A 17734-nucleotide genomic window follows, 5' to 3' on the forward strand; every position below is an offset into this window, starting at 1 on the left:
TGAGTCCTCTAGGTGCCTTTTGTCAAACTCCAAGCGGGCTGTCATGTGCCTTTTACGGAGGAGTGGCTCTACCATAAAGGCCTGATTGGTGGGGTGCTGCAGAGATGGTTGTCCTTCTGGTAGGTTCTCCCATCTCCACAGAGAGACTCTGGAGCTCTGTCAGAGTGACCATTGGGTTCTTGGTCACCTCTCTGACCAAGGCCCTTCTCCCCCGCTTTCTCAGTTTGGCCAGCTCTAGGAAGAGTCTTGGTGGTTCCAAATGTCTTCCATTTAAGAATGATGGAGGCCACTGTGTTCTTGGGAACCTTCAAAGCTGCAGACGTTTTTTGGTATACTTGCCCAGATCTGTGCCTCAACACAATCCTGTCTAAGAGCTCTACAGACAATTCCTTCGACCTCATGGCTTGATTTTTGATCTGACATGCACTGTCAACTGTGGGACCTTATATAGACTGGTATGTGCCTTTCCAAATCATGTCCAATCAATTGAATTTACCACAGGTGGACTCCAATCAAGTTGTAGAAACATCTCAAGTATGATCAATGGAAACAGGATGCGGCTGAGCTCAATTTCGAGTCTCATAGGCAAAGGGTCTGAATACTTATGTACAGTTGAAGTCGGAAGTTTGCATACACTTAGGTTGGAGTCATTAAAACTCCTTTTTCAACCACTCCACAAATTTCTTGTTAACAAACGATGCTTTTGGCAAGTCGGTTTGGACATCTACTTTGTGCATGACACAAGTCATTTTTCCAACAATTGTTTACAGATTATTTCACTTATAATTCACTGTATCACAATTCCAGTGGGTCAGAAGTTTACATACACTAAGTTGACTGTGCCTTTAAACAGCTTGGAAAATTCCAGAAAATGATGTCATGGCTTTAGAAGCTTCTGATAGGTTAATTGACATAATTTGAGTCAATTGGATGTATTTCAAGGCCTACCTTCAAACTCAGTGCCTCTTTGCTTGACATCATGGGAAAATCAAAAGAAATCAGCCAAGACCTCAGAAATAAGATTGTAGACCTCCACAAGTCTGGTTCATCCTTGGGAGCAATTTCCAAATGCCTGAAGGTACCACGTTCATCTGTACAACAATAGTACGCAAGTATAAACACCATGAGACCACGCAGCTGTCATACCGCTCAGGAAGGAGACGCGTTCTGTCTCCTAGAGATGAACGTATTTTGGTGCGAAAAGTGAAAATCAATCCCAGAACAACAGCAAAGGACCTTGTGAAGATGCTGGAGGAAACAGGTCCAAAAGTATCTATATCCACAGTAAAACAAGTCCTATATCGACATAACCTGCACATGGGGACAAAGATCGTACTTTTTGGAGTAATGTCCTCTGGTCTGATGAAACAAAAATAGAACTGTTTGGCCATAATGACCATCGTTATGTTTGAAGGAGGGACTGGTGCATTTCACAAAATAGATGGCATCATGAGGATGGACAATTATGTGGATATATTGAAGCAACATCTCAAGACATCAGTCAGGAATTTGAAGCTTGGTCGCAAATGGGTCTTCCAAATGGACAATGACCCCAAGCATACTTGCAAGCAAAGTTGTGGCAAAATGGCTTAAGGACAACAAAGTCAAGGGAATGGAGTGGCCATCATAAAGCCCTGAACTCAATCCTATAGAAGATTTGTGGGCAGAACTGAAAAAGCGTGTGTGAGCAAGGGAGCCTACAAACCTGACTCAGTTACACCAGCTCTGTCAGAAGGAATTGGTCAAAATTCACCCAACTTATTGTGGGAAGCTTGTGGAAGGCTACCTGAAACATTTGACCCAAGTTAAACAATGTAAAGGCCATTCTACCAAATACTAATTGAGTGTATGTAAACTTCTGACCCACTGGGAATGTGATGAAAGAAATAAAAGCTGAAATAAATCATTCTCTCTACTATTATTCTGACATTTCACATTTTTTTAAATAAAGTGGTGATCCTAACTGACCTAAGACAGGGCATTTTTACTTGAAATAAATGTCAGGAATTGTGAAAAACTTGAGTTTAAATGTATTTGGCTAAGGTGTATGTAAACTTCTGACTTAAACTGTAAATAAGGTGTTTTTGATTTTTAATAAATATGCAACAATTTTTTAAAACCTGTTTTCACTTTGTCATTATGGGGTATTGTGTTTAGATTGAGGAACATGTTTTATTTAATACATTGTAGAATAAGGATGTAACGTAACAAAATGTGGAAAAAGTCAAGGGATCTGAATACTTTCCGAATGCACTGTAGATACGTTTTGCTATGTTTGAAATTGTGACAGTGATGATACATTTTTATTGTAATGCTAGGTTTAATTACTACTGTTTTAGAGCTTCATAATCTGGCAGAGTGCCATTTGATGAATTCTAGTGAACGTGAAAGACTAACGACTTTGAATGACTAATTCGATTAGATCACCAATTGCGCTGTAAAGGCCCAGTTAAGGAGCCCCATGCGGCTATGGAACCGAGGTTATAGATTTATTTGATTTCAAACACAATACAACCACACGTGGATAATGCATTTAAAATCTTTGAGGATGACACAAATGTTTGAAAACGTTATGGTTCTCTAAATGGTTAAACATTTTACACACATAAACATAGTAGGCTAGACATACTTGGGTTATACATATTACATCGAACAAAATGAAGGATAGGACAACATTGTCATTGGTTAGAGCAAGACTCCCTCAGTGGATCAGCGATCTCAGACTCCTAAACTGATGATGGTGATGCCAGATGATGACCCCCGTATAGGTTGACTCTTGATGGAAATGGGAAACTGCTGTTATTTTTCTCGCAGACTATTGGAAGGTAGTAGAATGGCAGAGTGACTTGCAAAAAAACATTGTGCTTCATTTTCATTTGCAAAAACAAGTGACAGAAAAATAAGTTTGAAATATCAGTGCAATAAAACATTGTTCAGTCATGCCGTAAGCTCTGCTATGGTAGCTGGACGGATCACTATGCTCAACTTTTCAATACCGACATTAGCATCAGTCCGTTGTTTCAGTCAGGTTGCAAGGGTGTAAAAAATGATATATATACTTAGATTGTAACACTTGGATAGACTTACTCAACATTGGGTTGCTGAGCTAACAATGTGCACTCTTTGATACCCGGGGGAGGCGATTCTCCTGCTAAGGATGTTACAGCATTCTTCACTGTTGTGTACCCTACAAAAGAAGAAACAGATAAGTTCCTAGATCTAACTGCATTTCAGATCACGTTGAAAATAACATTTATATTTTTACTGCAAAATGATAGATTGAAGTTTGAGTTATACCTTTTCAAACAGAGCTCCCTGTCTATTTGCTCCAGTGATTTCCCTTTGGTCTCTGGTAACATGAAGTAAAAGAACACCACCGCTCCCACTCCAATCAGCCCATAAGAAAGGAATGTCCCAGACAAACCAATCACATCTGGTGACGAAACATAATCAACTTAATTGCCAGGTAGATACTTTTTAACTAAAGATACTGCACTGCATTCTAGGTTGAGCGGCATAAAAGGAATATAGTTCAATCTTTGAAGATTGAACTAGCATCCTAGTGTTTTAGCATGTTCCTATCGGATACATCTTCCATTGCTCGTAATACCAACACATACAGTACCTGTCAAAAGTTTGGACACACCTATTCATTCAAGGGTTTTTCTTTATTTTTACTATTTTCTACATTGTAGAATAATAGTGACGACATCAAAATGATGAAATAACACACATGGAATCATGTAGTAACCAAAAAAGAGTTGAACAAATCAAAATATTTTTTATATTTTAGATTCTTCAAAGTAGCCACCCTTTGCCTTGATGACAGCTTTGCACACGCTTGGCATTCTCTCAACCAGCTTCACCTGGAATGCTTTTCCAACGGTCTTGAATGACTTCCCACATATGCTGAGCACTTGTTGGCTGATTTTCCTTCACTCTGCGGTCCAACTCATCCCAAACCATCTCAATTGGGTTGAGGTCGAGTGATTGTGGAGGCCAGGTCATCTGATGCAGCACTCCAACACTCTCCTTCTTGGTGAAATAGACCTTACACAGCCTGGAGGTGTGTTGGGTCATTGTCCTCAAGTCAAATCAAATTGGTTAGTAGATGTTATTGCGAGTGTAGCGAAATGCTTCTAGATCCGACAGTGCAGCAGTATCTAACAGGTAATATCTAACAATTCCACAACAAAACCTAATATCTAACAAATTCCACAACAAAACCTAATACACACAATCTAGTAAAGGAATGGGATGAGAATATATAAGTATAAAATATATGGATGAGAAGTGACAGAGCGGCTAAGATGCAATAGATAGTAAAGAATAGATAGTGAAGGATATAGTATACCGCATATACATATGAGATGAGTAGTGTGAGATATGTAAACATTCTTAAAGTGGCATTATTAAAGTGACTAGTGTGCCATTTATAAAAGTGGCCAATGATATGAAGTATGTAGGTAGGCAGCCACCTCTCTGTGCTAGCTGTTTAACAATCTGACTGAATCTCTCGGTCCCAGGTTTGATGCACCTGTACTGACCTCATCTTCTGGATGGAAGCGGGGTGAACAGGTAGTGGCTCGGGTGGTCATTGTCCTTGATGATCTTTTTTGCCTTCCTGTAACATCGGGTGTTGTAGGTGTCCTGGAGGGCAGGTAGTTTGCCCCCGGTGATGCGTTGTGCAGACCGCACCACCCTCTGGAGAGCCCTGCGGTTGTGGGCGGTGCAGTTGGCATATTTTTTATTTCACCTTTATTTAACCGGGTAGGCCAGTTGAGAACAAGTTCTCATTTACAACTGCGACCTGGCCAAGATAAAGACAAGCCGTACCGGGCGGTGATACAGCCCGACAGGATGCTCTCAATTGTGCACCTGTAAAAGTTAGTGAGGATTTGCGCATTGTGGAAGTTAGAGTAGCAGTGGTCGAGTGTGTTACTCGCTCGTGTACTGCAATAGATATGCTGATAGAATTTAGGTAACTTTGTTCTCAGATTAGCTTTGTTAAAATCCCCAGCTACAATAAATGCAGCCTCAGGATATATGGTTTCCAGTTTGCATAAAGTCCAGTGAAGTTCCTTGATGGCAGTCTTGATATCCGCTTGCGGGGAGATATACACGGCTGTGACGATAACCGAGGAGAGGTCTCTTGGGAGATAATATGGTCGGCATTTGATTGTGAGGAATTCTAGGTCAGGTAAACAAAAGGACTTTAGTTATTTTATGTTGTTACAATTACACCATGAGTTGTTAATCATGAAACATACAACCCCGCCTTTCTTCTTACCAGAGAGATGTTTGTTCCTGTCAGCGCGATGCACTGAAAATCCCGTTGGCTGTACAGACTCCGATAGCATGTCCCCAGCTAATCATGTGTCCATGTAACAGAGTATGTTACAATCCCGGATATCTCTTTGGAAAGCAACTCTTGCCCTAATTTTGTTGACTTTGTTAACTAGGGAATGGACATTAGCAAGTAATATACTCAGAAGCGGTGGGTGGTGTACGCGCATCCGAAGCCTCACTAGAAGACCGCTCCGGCACCCTCTCCTCCGACTGCTTTGTTTTGGGTCTGCCTCGGGAATCAGTTCAAATGCCCTGGGAGGGGCAGACTAAGGATCCGCTTTGGGACAGTCGTATTCCTGGTCATAGTGCTGGTTGTGCTGGTAAGTTGACGTCTCTCTGATATTTATTAGTTCTTCCCGGCTATAAGTAATAACACTTGAGGTTTTCTGGGCTAACAATGTAAGAAATAATACATAAAAAAACTAAATACTGCACAGTTTCCTAAGGACTTGAAGTGAAGCTGCCATCTCTATCGGTGCCATAGTCTTTCCTGTTGGAAAACAAATGATAGTCCCACTAATTGCAAACCAGATGGGATGGCGTATCGCTGCAGAATGCTGTGATAGCCATGCTGGTTAAGTGTGCCTTGATTTCTAAATAAATCACTGACAGTGTCACCAGCAAAGCACCCCCACACCATCAAATCAAATCAAAGTGTATTTGTCACGTGTGCCGAATACAACAGGTGTAGTAGACCTTACAGTGAAATGCTTACTTACTAACCAATAGTGCGGAGAAAAAAAAGTATGTGTGTGTGTGTAGGTAAGTAAAGAAATAAAACAACAGTAAAAAGACATTTGAAAATAAGAGTAGCAAGGCTATATACAGACACCGGTTAGTGAGGCTTATTGAGGTAGTATGTACATGTGGGTATGGTTAAAGTGACTATGCATATATGATGAACAGAGAGTAGGTGTAGCGTAAAAAGAGGGGTTGGCGGGTGGTGGGACACATTGCAGATAGCCCGGTTAGCCAATGTGCGGGAGCACTGGTTGGTCGGGCCAATTGAGGTAGTATGTACATGAATGTATAGTTAAAGTGACTATGCATATAAGATAAACAGAAAGTAGCAGCAGTGTAAAAGAGGGGTTGGGGGGGCACACAATGCAAATAGTCCGGGTAACCATGTGGTTACCTGTTCAGGAGTCTTATGGCTTGGGGGTAAAAACTGTTGAGAAGCCTTTTTGTCCTAGACTTGGCACTCCGGTATCGCTTGCTATGCGGTAGTAGAGAGAACAGTCTATGACTGGGGTGGCTGGGGTCTTTGACAATTTTCAGGGCCTTCCTCTGACACCACCTGGTGTAGAGGTCCTGGTTGGCAGGCAGCTTTGTCCCAGTGATGTAATGGGCCGTACGCACTACCCTCTGAAGTGCCTTGCGGTTGGAGGCCGCGCAATTGCCGTACCAGGCAGTGATGCAACCGGTCAGGATGCTCTCGGTGTTGCAGTTGTAGAACCCTTTAGAGGATTTCAGGACCCATGCCAAATCTTTTTAGTTTCCTGAGGGGGAATAGGCTTTGTCGTGCCCTCTTCACGACTGTCTTGGTGTGTTTGGACCATTCTAGTTTGTTGTTGATGTGGACACCAAGGAATAAGAAGCTCTCAACCTTCTCCACTACAGCCCCGTCGATGAGAATGGGGACGTGCTCGGTGCTCCTTTTCCTGTAGTCCACAATCATCTCCTTAGTCTTGGTTACGTTGAGGGATAGGTTGTTATTCTGGCACCATCCGGCCAGGTCTCCGACCTCCTCCCTATAGGCTGTCTCGTCGTTGTCGGTGATCAGGCTGACACTGTTGTGTCGTCAGCAAACTTAATGATGGTGTTGGAGTCGTGCCTGGCCATGCAGTCGTGGGTGAACAGGGAGTACAGGAGGGGACTGAGCACGCACCCCTGGGGAGCTCCAGTGTTGAGGATCAGCATGGCAGATGTGTTGCTACCTTCCCTCACCACCTGGGGGCGGCCCGTCAGGAAGTCCAGGATCCAGTTGCAGAGGGAGGTGTTTAGTCCCAGGTTCCTTAGCTTAGTGATGAGCTTTGAGTGTACTATGGTGTTGAACGCTGAGCTGTAGTCAATGAATAGCATTCTCACATAGGTGTTCCTTTTGTCCAGGTGGGAAAGGGCAGTGTGGAGTGCAATAGAGATTGCATCATCTGTGGATCTGTTTGGGCGGTATGCAAATTGGAGTGGGTCTAGGGTTTCTGGGATAATGGTGTTGATGTGAGCCATTACCAGCCTTTCAAAGCACTTCATGGCTACGGACTTGAGTGCCACAGGTCTGTAGTCATTTAGGCAGGTGGCCTTTGTGTTCTTGGGCACAGGGACTATGGTGGTCTGCTTGAAGCATGTTGGTATTACAGACTCATTCAGGGACATGTTGAAAATGTCAGTGAAGACACCTGCCAGTTGGTCAGCACATGCCCGGAGCACACGACCTGGTAATCCATCTGGCCCCGCAGCCTTGTGAATGTTGACCTGTATAAAGGTCTTACTCACATCGGCTACGGAGAGCGTGATCACACAGTCGTCCGGAACAGCTGATGCTCTCATGCATGCCTCAGTGTTGCTTGCCTCGAAGCGAGCATAGAAGTGATTTAGCTCGTCTGGTAGGCTTGTGTCACTGGGCAGCTCGCGGCTGTGCTTCTCTTTGTAGTCTGTAATAGTTTGCAAGCCCTGCCACATCCGACGAGCGTCGCAGCCGGTGTAGTATGATTCAATCTTAGCCCTGTATTGACGGTTTGCCTGTTTGATGGTTCGTCGCAGGGTATAGCGGGATTTCTTGTAAACTTCCGGGTTAGAGTCCCGCACCTTGAAAGCGGCAGCTCTACCCTTTAGCTCAGTGCGAATGTTGCCTGTAATCCATGGCTTCTGGTTGGGGTATGTACGTACAGTCACTGTGGGGACGACGTCCTCAATGCACTTATTGATAAAGCCAGTGACTGATGTGGTGTATACCTCAATGTCATCGGAAGAATCCCGGAACATGTTCCAGTCTGTGATAGCAAAACAGTCCTGTAGTTTAGCATCTGCTTCATCTGACCATTTTTTTTTTTTAGACCGAGTCACTGGTGCTTCCTGCTTAAATTTTTTACATATATTTTTTAAATAAATATTACCCCCTTTTCTCCCCAATTTTCGTGGTATCCAATCGCTAGTAATTACTATCTTGTCTCATCGCTACAACTCCCGTACGGGCTCGGGAGAGACGAAGGTCGAAAGCCATGCGTCCTCCGAAGCACAACCCAACCAAGCCGCACTGCTTCTTAACACAGCACGCCTCCAACCCGGAAGCCAGCAGCACCAATGTGTCGGAGGAAACACCGTGCATCTGGCCCCCTTGGTTAGCGCGCACTGCACCCGGCCCGCCACAGGAGTCGCTGGAGCGCGATGAGACAAGGATATCCCTACCGGCCAAACCCTCCCTAACCCGGACGACGCTAGGCCAATTGTGCGTCGCCCCACGGACCTCCCGGTCGCGGCCGGCTGCGACAGAGCCTGGGCGCGAACCCAGAGACTCTGGTGGCGCAGCTAGCGCTGCGATCACAAATGAACTTTTAACAAGGCACACCTGTTAATTGAAATGCATTCCAGGTGACTACCTCATGAAGATGGTTGAGAGAATGCTAATAGTGTGTAAAGCTGTCATCAAGGAAAAGGGTGGCTATTTGAAGAATCTTTTTTTTTTTGTTTAACCCTTGAATGAGTAGGTGTGTCCAAACGTTTGACTGGCACTATATACAGTACATTCGGAAAGTATTCAGACCCCTTGACTTTTTCCACATTTGTTATGTTACAGCCTTATTCTAAAATTGATTAAATTGTGTTTTATTTCTCATCAATCTACACACAATACCCCATAATGAAAAAGCAAAAATAGGTTTTTAGAAAATACATAAGTATTCAGACCCTTTACTCAGTACTTTGTTGAAGCCCCTTTGGCAGCAATTACAGCCCCGAGTCTTCTTGGGTATGACGCTACAAGCTTGGCACACCTGTATTTGCGGAGTTTCTCCCATTCTTCTCTCCAGATCCTCTCAAGCGCTGTCAGGTTGGATGGGGAGCGTCGCTGCACAGCTATTTTCAGGTCTCTCCAGAGATGTTCGATTGGGTTCACATCAAGGCTCCGGCTGGGCCACTTAAGGACATTCAGAGACTTGTCCCGAAGCCACTCCTGCGTTGTCTCAGCTGTGTGCTTAGGGTCGTTGTCCTGTTGGAAGGTGAACCTTCGCCACAGTGTGAGGCCTTGAGCGCTCTGGAGCAGGTTTTCATCAAGGATCTCGCTGTACTTTGCTCCGTTCATCTCTCCCTCGATCCTGACTAGTCTCCCAGTCCCTGCAGCTGAAAAACATCCCCACAGCATGATGCTGCAACCACGATGCTTCACCGTAGGGATGGTGCCAGGTTTCCTCCAGACGTGATGCTTGGCATTCAGGCCAAAGAGTTCAATCTTGGTTTCATCAGACCAGAGAATCTCATGGCTTGGTTTTTGCTCTGACATGCACTGTCAACTGTGGGACCTTATATAGACAGGCGTGTGCCTTTCCAAATCATGTCCAATCAATTGAATTTACCACAGGTTGACACCAATCAAGTTGTAGAAACATCTCAAGGATGATCAATGGAAACAGGATGCACCTGAGCTCAATTTCGAGTCTCATAGCAAAGGGTCTGAATACTTATGTAAATAAGGTATTTTAAAATGTTATTTTTAATAAATGTGCAACAATTCTAAAAACATGTTTTCGCTTTGTCATTATGGGGTATTGTGTGTAGACTGATGAGGTGAAAAAATATTTAATCAATTTTAGAATATGGCTGTACCGTAACAAAATGTGGAAGAAGTCAAGGGGTCTGAATACTTTCCGAATGCATTGTAGCAAACCAGACTTGATTGAATGTGAATTCATAGAGGTAGACACTTACTGATGACATTCAAGAAGGAGAATGTGACAATTAAGTTGGCAGCCCAGTTGAAGCAGTTAGTGAAGGCAAACGCTCTCCCTCTGACCGCAGCAGGAAATATTTCACTCAAAATGAGCCAGGTCACTATGCAACGGAAAATTCACAAACATTAACCTCTAGTCATTCACAAGACAACACCATATGATTGTCAAAAGCAAGTTCTAGCTAAGTTTAACAATAATCTTGTTGCCCCACATATTTTTGAATTTTTACCCCCTTTTCTCCCCAATTTCGTAGTATCCAATTGTTAGTAGTTACTATCTTGTCTCATCGCTACAACTCCAGTACGGGCTCGGGAGAGACGAAGGTCGAAAGCCATGCGTCCTCCGAAACACAACCCAACCAAGCTGCACTGCTTCTTAACACAGCGCGCCTCCAACCCGGAAGCCAGCCGCACCAATGTGTCGGAGGAAACACCGTTCACCTGGCGACCTGGTTAGCGTGCACTGCGCCCGGCCCGCCAGAGGAGTCGCTAGTGCACGATGAGACAAGGATATCCCTACCGGCCAAACCCTCCCTAACCCAGACGACGCTAGGCCAATTGTGCGTCGCCCCATGGACCTCCCGGTCACGGCCGGCTGCGACAGAGCCTGGGCTCGAACCCAGAGTCTCTGGTGGCACAGCTAGCACTGCGATGCGGTGCTCTAGACCACTGCGCCACCCGGGAGGCCCCACATTTAGATAATTTGCCAGAAAATACGATAATTATGAATAATCCTAGGAGAGAGTACTTACTTGGTCCAAATCCAATTGAGTATGCACTGACGACTGCCATCATACAGAGTAAAATGATCCAGTTAACCACTCCATTGTGGACAGCTGGAGAAGCCACTGGCATCAAAGTACCTAAGGATCTCTCAGCATCGTAAGCGATATGCCTTACTTCGGTCCTATCGTGAAGTCCAAGGCGTTGACTGACAGAAATGTCAAAGCTTGATTGATTTTCCACCGTTAGCTGTAATAGGGGTGTGCTGTTATTGACATAATCCCCAGCATTACAGGGTGTCTTGGTGTTGACCACTGAACGCCCGCTCAAAAGTCCTATGGTGATCAAACACACGGACATTACTGTACATCCACCAATGAGCAGAGGCCTCCTGCCAACCCTATCGGCAAACACCATGGAGACCAAGGTGGCGATCACCTTGACTACCCCCAAGCCCAAGGACGCCAGCACTGCCGAGGCATTGCTCTTGAAGCCCACTGAATGAAAGATGGTTGAGGAGTAGAAGAGCACATTGGGCTGACCTGTGAACTGTTGAAAGATCACCAAGCCTAGCGCAATGGTAGTCCTAGTCCTCATGTTGTCCTTCTGTTGAAAGAGGTACAGAAAGCTGTACTGTGGGTTATCGAGTATGTTGGAAACATGTGCCGAATTCTCCACTTTGTGATTCTCAATGGAGTGAATAAGACCTCTTTGGCTTTGAGCACCTGCCCTTTGGCCTACTGCAGGTGTTCCGGCATTGGACGGGAGAAACCAAATGGAGACAAACTGAGCCAAAGTAGGCACGATGGCTAACCCAAACATATACTTCCATCCCTGCCTGGCATCCGACAGGATATAGTTTACGGCGTAAGCTCCCAGGATGCCCACGGTGATACCAACTTCGTACAGAGTCACCAAAAAACCTCTGTGCTTGGGGGTGACCATCTCCGATACAAAGATACAGCAGGACATGGAGGAGATGCACATGGCGAAGCCCACTGTGATTCTGCCCACCACCAGTGCCAAGTAAGAGTTGCTGACCAGAATCAAACTCCCGGCCAGGATGAGGACGTTGCTGTGGAGGATGGAGTTCCTCCGGCCGTAGCGGTCGATCAGCCACCCACCGACCAGGGAGGCCAGCAAGGCCCCGATCAGAAGGGCACTGACCACAGCCTCCTGCTGGACACAAGTGAGTCGGAACTCGGCCTGGAGCTGGAGGAGAGCCCCGGAGATAATCCCCAGCTCGTAGCCAAAGACCAGGCCACCAAGTGTGGACACCACACTGGAGAGGGCCAGGGTTGAGCAACCTAGGGAAGAAGAAAAAGGTTTGGAGTATATAATTATACAATTCATTATGTGAGTATAGGATTCATCTCGTTAACATTTGAATGATCCTTGGATGATGTGATACAATTGATAATGGTTTCCACAGAAGGTAAAACATATTAAGGTGCAACACTATGTAATCATTTGTGTCTATTTTCATATTACTGAATGTGTGCCTATATAGAGGACATTTAGTAAAGCAGCAAAAAAAATTGCTTATCATACATATTCTGTGTCCCATAGAAGAAACATTAACTATTCAAATGTATGTTCATGTTTGGAGAAAGGACATTAATAATTGATTATGTTCTTCATGTCCAGATATACATGTTTTATATGCAATATCTATTTCTGATTAATCTTACAAAACTCCAGGATAATGGTTGTAAACTCTACAAAGCGGTGTCTTCAATGATGATAACGTAGTTCTTTTGACACTTCTGCATATGCATAAGTATTGCATTCATGTACTATTAGGCACTACTGTACATCTACATTATTTTAGTTGTTAGTGGTTGTATATTCAGGCAAAAAATGTTTTATGTATTTTCTATGCCACATGGTTTTATTTCATGAAGGGGTTTTACCAATGAGATGTATATATATATATATATATGTATGTACATAATTGGGTTTTATGCACATCCAATGAAATAACAGGAGCTGGACAGTAGAACATAGTGGCAATGTGCAAATATTTCACCTGGATTTTACAATTAGTGGTCCCATAAGTTATTTTGTGTCATTTCATAACAGCTTGCCTTGATGTTGTAAGATAATTAGGTTGAAATAATCAAAATAACTTACCCATAATATTGAGTTGCTATTCCTTCAACTAAAAACACATTTCAGTTAAAGCAAAGCTCAGTCCATGTTGACGTTTCTCGCCTCTAAAACAGAAGCAAAAATAATCCATGAAACATAAAAAATTATGTTTATAAATAGAGAAATAAAACGCTTATGACCTCGCGCGCCCAAAAGGAGACGTCCTGCGGCGCATGAACAAGACAGCGAGCGCAAGAGGCGGCACAGCTCTGTAGTCATGACAACTCCCCTGTTTATGCCACTGATTTCATTAGACAAGACCACTTGAGATTGCCTCAACAAAATGCACTCTGGCCGTTAATCAGATCATTGCTCCTTTTCTGTTTGGAAAAAGCCCCTTATGCACTGGTAGCAAATGTAATATTCCTTGCAAATAGGCTGCAGAGAGGAGATGACAATGCATTGATGAATTTAACATGTCCATTCAAAATACTGCAGCAGCGTTGTTTCAATTAGAATAACGGTAATACATTAAGTACAAGGCCTTTTAATCTATTATATCCCATCTATGCTATTTAATGTACAGTATAATAATATTATATTCCATTCCATTATATTCTGTCACCATCCAAACACCACAGTTTTATTGCATGCTCAAAACAAACAGGCCTATATGGTTCATACTAATGGCTATATGGAAAATAAGAAATACATTGAAGGTACAAAAGATTTATGATATTCACCACTATTTTACCTGTTGCCATTGTTGATGTGCTTATCAGTAAAACACCAATATGTTTTATCTTTATCATATCAGAAGTGTAAAATAAATGATTGCTTGATTGTACATTTTTGGACGGTTGGCATCCTTGCTATCATGGAATACCGTTATTGAATGTTCGCATATTAATTAATAGGCTAAAGCAGAGATACAGACTAGACAGTAGACTACATACATTAACTACACTTACCAAAATTGGTTGAAAGTTAAAATCAAAGAAGAAACGACGAGTTAAAACCAAGTTTACGATTTCCCATCATGCGGATAGACTATCAAAGGCAAGTATCCCGTTAAACTTCAGAGAACGCGCTCGAGTGCACTCATTTACGTAAGGCAATGACTAAGATGCTTTGTTTTTTGTAGCCTTTTTGTAGTAAATTTGCTTACCATGTTGTTACAATGTTTCTGGTGAAGATGCATTTGGTTAACTTCGGAGCAACACAATGTATGACTTTACATTTCAGGAAGTTGAAGCTACGTGGCAGAGAAAAGCGTCTCAAATTGCAAGTCTCAAATTGCAAGAGACTCCATTTCAAACTTTTGACACCAGGGGCCGACATCTCGACAACATTTAAAATATTCCAAGGAAATCGAACTCCTAATGAAACTTTTCCCATGCTTCACTTAGTGAAACTATCGTTGGAAAATTGTAGGCCCATAAATCGATTAAGCCCATATGAATGACAACACGTATGGAAAAACGTAATGTGTGATAGTTATTTTACAAAAAATTTATAAACCTCGCAGTAGGCTATCATTTGCCGTCGTGAATTATTCCTACAGATGTGATAGTGATAGCATCTGTGACCTGGCTGAATCTCCATTCTTTAAATTTCGACTGTTGAAATATCCCTGTCAGTTTTACACCGAAACTAAGGGTGGCAGAACTTTTAAATACTTGCAATTGTGCAAGAGTTTTGCAAGCAGAAAAAAACAGTGATTTGAAAACATGGCCGTTGAGGCGAACAGCGTGGCCCTCCTGCAGTTTCTCAAGAAAATAGAACTGATGAAACAGGGTGCAGAAGCTCGTGTATATCGGGGACGTTTTTGGGCAGGCCGACCATTGTAAAATAAAGGTTTCCTAAATTGTATAGGTACCCGGTGCTGGATGAAAAACTCACACATCGCAGAACCATGCAAGAGGTGCTCTCAATACTTCGCTGTTGAGTGACTGCTGGGGATCTACATGGTTTCAAATCATGAAATAAATTGAAGTTGCAGAGCTGCACCGCACTGCAGAGGTGTTGCCATGGTGTCTTTGTGAGCTGGACAACTGTGAAATACTTCCAATTTACAGGATGTTGATGATTGCAAGGTCTATATGATAAGTATTCTATCTTATTTATGTGAGGTCATACATATCAAATAATATATTTAAGCAAAATGGCCCAAGGGATTGTGGTATATGGCCAATATACCACGGCTAAGGACTGTACCTGCATACAGCCCTTAACCGTGGTATATTGGCCATATACACCAAAGTCCGAGGTGCCTTATTGCATTATAAACTGGTTACCAACGTAAAAATAATAAATGTTTTGTCATACCCGTGGTATACGGTGTCTAATATTAGTGTCTAATATTCCTCTCTCTCTCTCTCTCTCTCTCTCTCTCTCTCTCTCTCTCTCTCTCGGTTCCTCTCTCTCTCACCCTCTTTCTCTCTCTCCAGGCATATCTGCACCAGTTGTCTTTGTAGACTACACCTCCCACTGCATCTTTCTTGAAGACATTGTGGGCTACATCACCGTCAGAGACCACATCGCCTCCACGCAGCTCTCCTCCACCCAGAAAATCCCAGAGGACCGCCTGGAACAGCTCGCTAAGAAGATGGGTCGGATTCTGGCCAAAATGCATGACGAGGACGTCGTCCATGGAGACTTGACCACGTCCAACATGCTGCTGAAGCTCAGAGTGGAGAGACAGAGCTGGTCTTCGTAGACTTTGGCCTGAGCTACATATCGGCCTTGCCCGAGGACAAGGGAGTGGACATGTACGTGCTGGAGAAAGTTTTCCTGAGCACCCTCCACAACACAGAGGTTCTGTTCGAGAAGCTGCTGAAGGCCTACGCAGCCTCGTCCAAGAAGCCCCACGCCGTTGTCAATAAGCTTGACAAAGTTCGGGTGAGTGGGAGAAAGAGGTCGATGGTCTGTTAAAGGGAACCTATGAGATTGTTTGTACCAATGCATTTACAACCCTGGTGCGGCAGGGTAGCCTAGTGGTTAGAGCGTTGGACTAGTAACCGAGAGGTTGGAAGTTCAAATCCCCGAGCTGACAAGGTATAAATCTGTCGTTCTACCCCTGAACAGTCAGTTAACCCACTGTTCCTAGGCCGTCATTGAAAATAAGATTTTTTTCTTACCTGACTTGCCTAGTTAAATAAAGGTAAAAAAAAAAGATAAAAAAAAGGACATGGCCCGTTTGGCACTGATTTGTTAAGTGTTCTATTTGATATTTAGATGGTAGCATATAGGCATAGACGGTGAAGAAGCTGTTGGTCCGACAATGTTATGTTACTACAAATATTTATTGAAATAAAAGACCCTTGGCTTTATTGGTTTGTGTTTTTTCCTGACATAATAATATACGCTATTTAGCAGACTCTTTCATCCAAAGTGACTCAGTCATGCATTCTAAGGATGGGTGGTGGATCAAACCCACTATTCTGGTGTTGCAAGCACTATGCTCTACCAACTGAACTACAGAGGACCACTTCTTTCACTGGTTAATTCAATGTGATGAGAATCTAGAATGAGGTTCTTCATTCTGCCCCACACGGTGTGCAGGCAGGCAATGATTTCTCAATCCAATTTCTATTGTGCCTTTCTGATGGCCCACAATCATATTCCTTGTTATGTAAGGAAGGCCTTACTTGGGATCTTTTATGAGCTTTCCTGTTTCAATTGGAGCTGGGAAATCACATGACTGAGATAGGCGTGTAATTGTTTACTTTCAGAATTGCTCTCCTGTTCTGTCACGGTAAACATCCCAACCAAACGTGAATCCCAATGAATAGCTGCTGGGATATTAACAATGTCTATATGTGTCACGTTCTGACCATAGTTCTTTTGTGTTTTCTTTGTTTTAGTGTTGGTCAGGACGTGAGCTGAGTGGGCATTCTATGTTGTGTGTCTAGTTTTCCTGTTTCTATGTTTGGCCTGATATGGTTCTCAATCAGAGGCAGGTGTTAGTCATTGTCTCTGATTGGGAACCATATTTAGGTAGCCTGTTTTGTGTTGGGGTTTTGTGGGTGGTTGTCTTCTGTCTTTGTGTCTATGCACCAGATAGGACTGTTTCGGTTTTTCACATTTCTTGTTTTTGTATTTTGTAGTGTTCACGTTATTTGTCATTATTAAACATCATTATTATGATGAACACTAACCACGCTGCGCTTTGGTCCTCCTCTGCTTCCACCGACGAAAGCCGTTACAATATGAGGAAAAACGCTCAGTATTTTGATTGTCATTGCAATTTCACTAGGGTTTTCTTAGAAGTAACGTTATTGGGACAAAGGTCAAAGTCAGACCCACAAGCAAACAACAGTACTTGTCTTGGCTATGAACCAAGTTCAGTTTTCAGTTTTTATTAGTGTTGTATTACTAAAGCTCTCAGGTTGGATGGGGAGCGTCGCTGCACAGCTATTTTCAGGTCTCTCCAGAGATGTTTGAATGGGTTCAAGTCTTGGCTGGGCCACTTAAGGACATTCAGAGACTTGTCCCGAAGCCACTCCTGCGAAGTCTTGGCTGTGTGCTTAGGGTCGTTGTCCTGTTGGAAGGTGAACCTTCGCCCCAGTCTGAGGTCCTGAGCGCTCTGGAGCAGGTTTTCAGCAAGGATCTCTCTGTACTTTGCTC

At 43.4% G+C, this 17734-nt stretch overlaps 1 protein-coding gene and 1 pseudogene across 1 annotated transcript; one reads left to right on the forward strand and one right to left on the reverse strand.

Annotated features, from left to right (window-relative positions):
• Window positions 1–2470: 2470 nt before the first annotated feature.
• On the reverse strand, window positions 2471–14385 carry slc2a10 (solute carrier family 2 member 10). Its single transcript, XM_071385258.1, has 7 exons — window positions 14274–14385; window positions 13148–13230; window positions 11044–12321; window positions 10270–10392; window positions 3298–3433; window positions 3088–3187; window positions 2471–2775 (listed from the first exon to the last, which is right to left on the reverse strand). Exons 2-6 carry the CDS (start codon window positions 13149–13151, stop codon window positions 3088–3090), a joined length of 1641 nt encoding a protein of 546 aa, XP_071241359.1. The 5' UTR covers window positions 13152–13230; window positions 14274–14385; the 3' UTR covers window positions 2471–2775.
• Window positions 14386–14835: 450 nt separating this feature from the next.
• LOC139551106 (EKC/KEOPS complex subunit TP53RK-like) lies at window positions 14836–16138 on the forward strand (annotated as a pseudogene).
• Window positions 16139–17734: the final 1596 nt, after the last annotated feature.

The sequence above is a fragment of the Salvelinus alpinus genome, chromosome 2, assembly GCF_045679555.1.
Source record: "Salvelinus alpinus chromosome 2, SLU_Salpinus.1, whole genome shotgun sequence".
Lineage (NCBI taxonomy): Eukaryota > Metazoa > Chordata > Actinopteri > Salmoniformes > Salmonidae > Salvelinus > Salvelinus alpinus.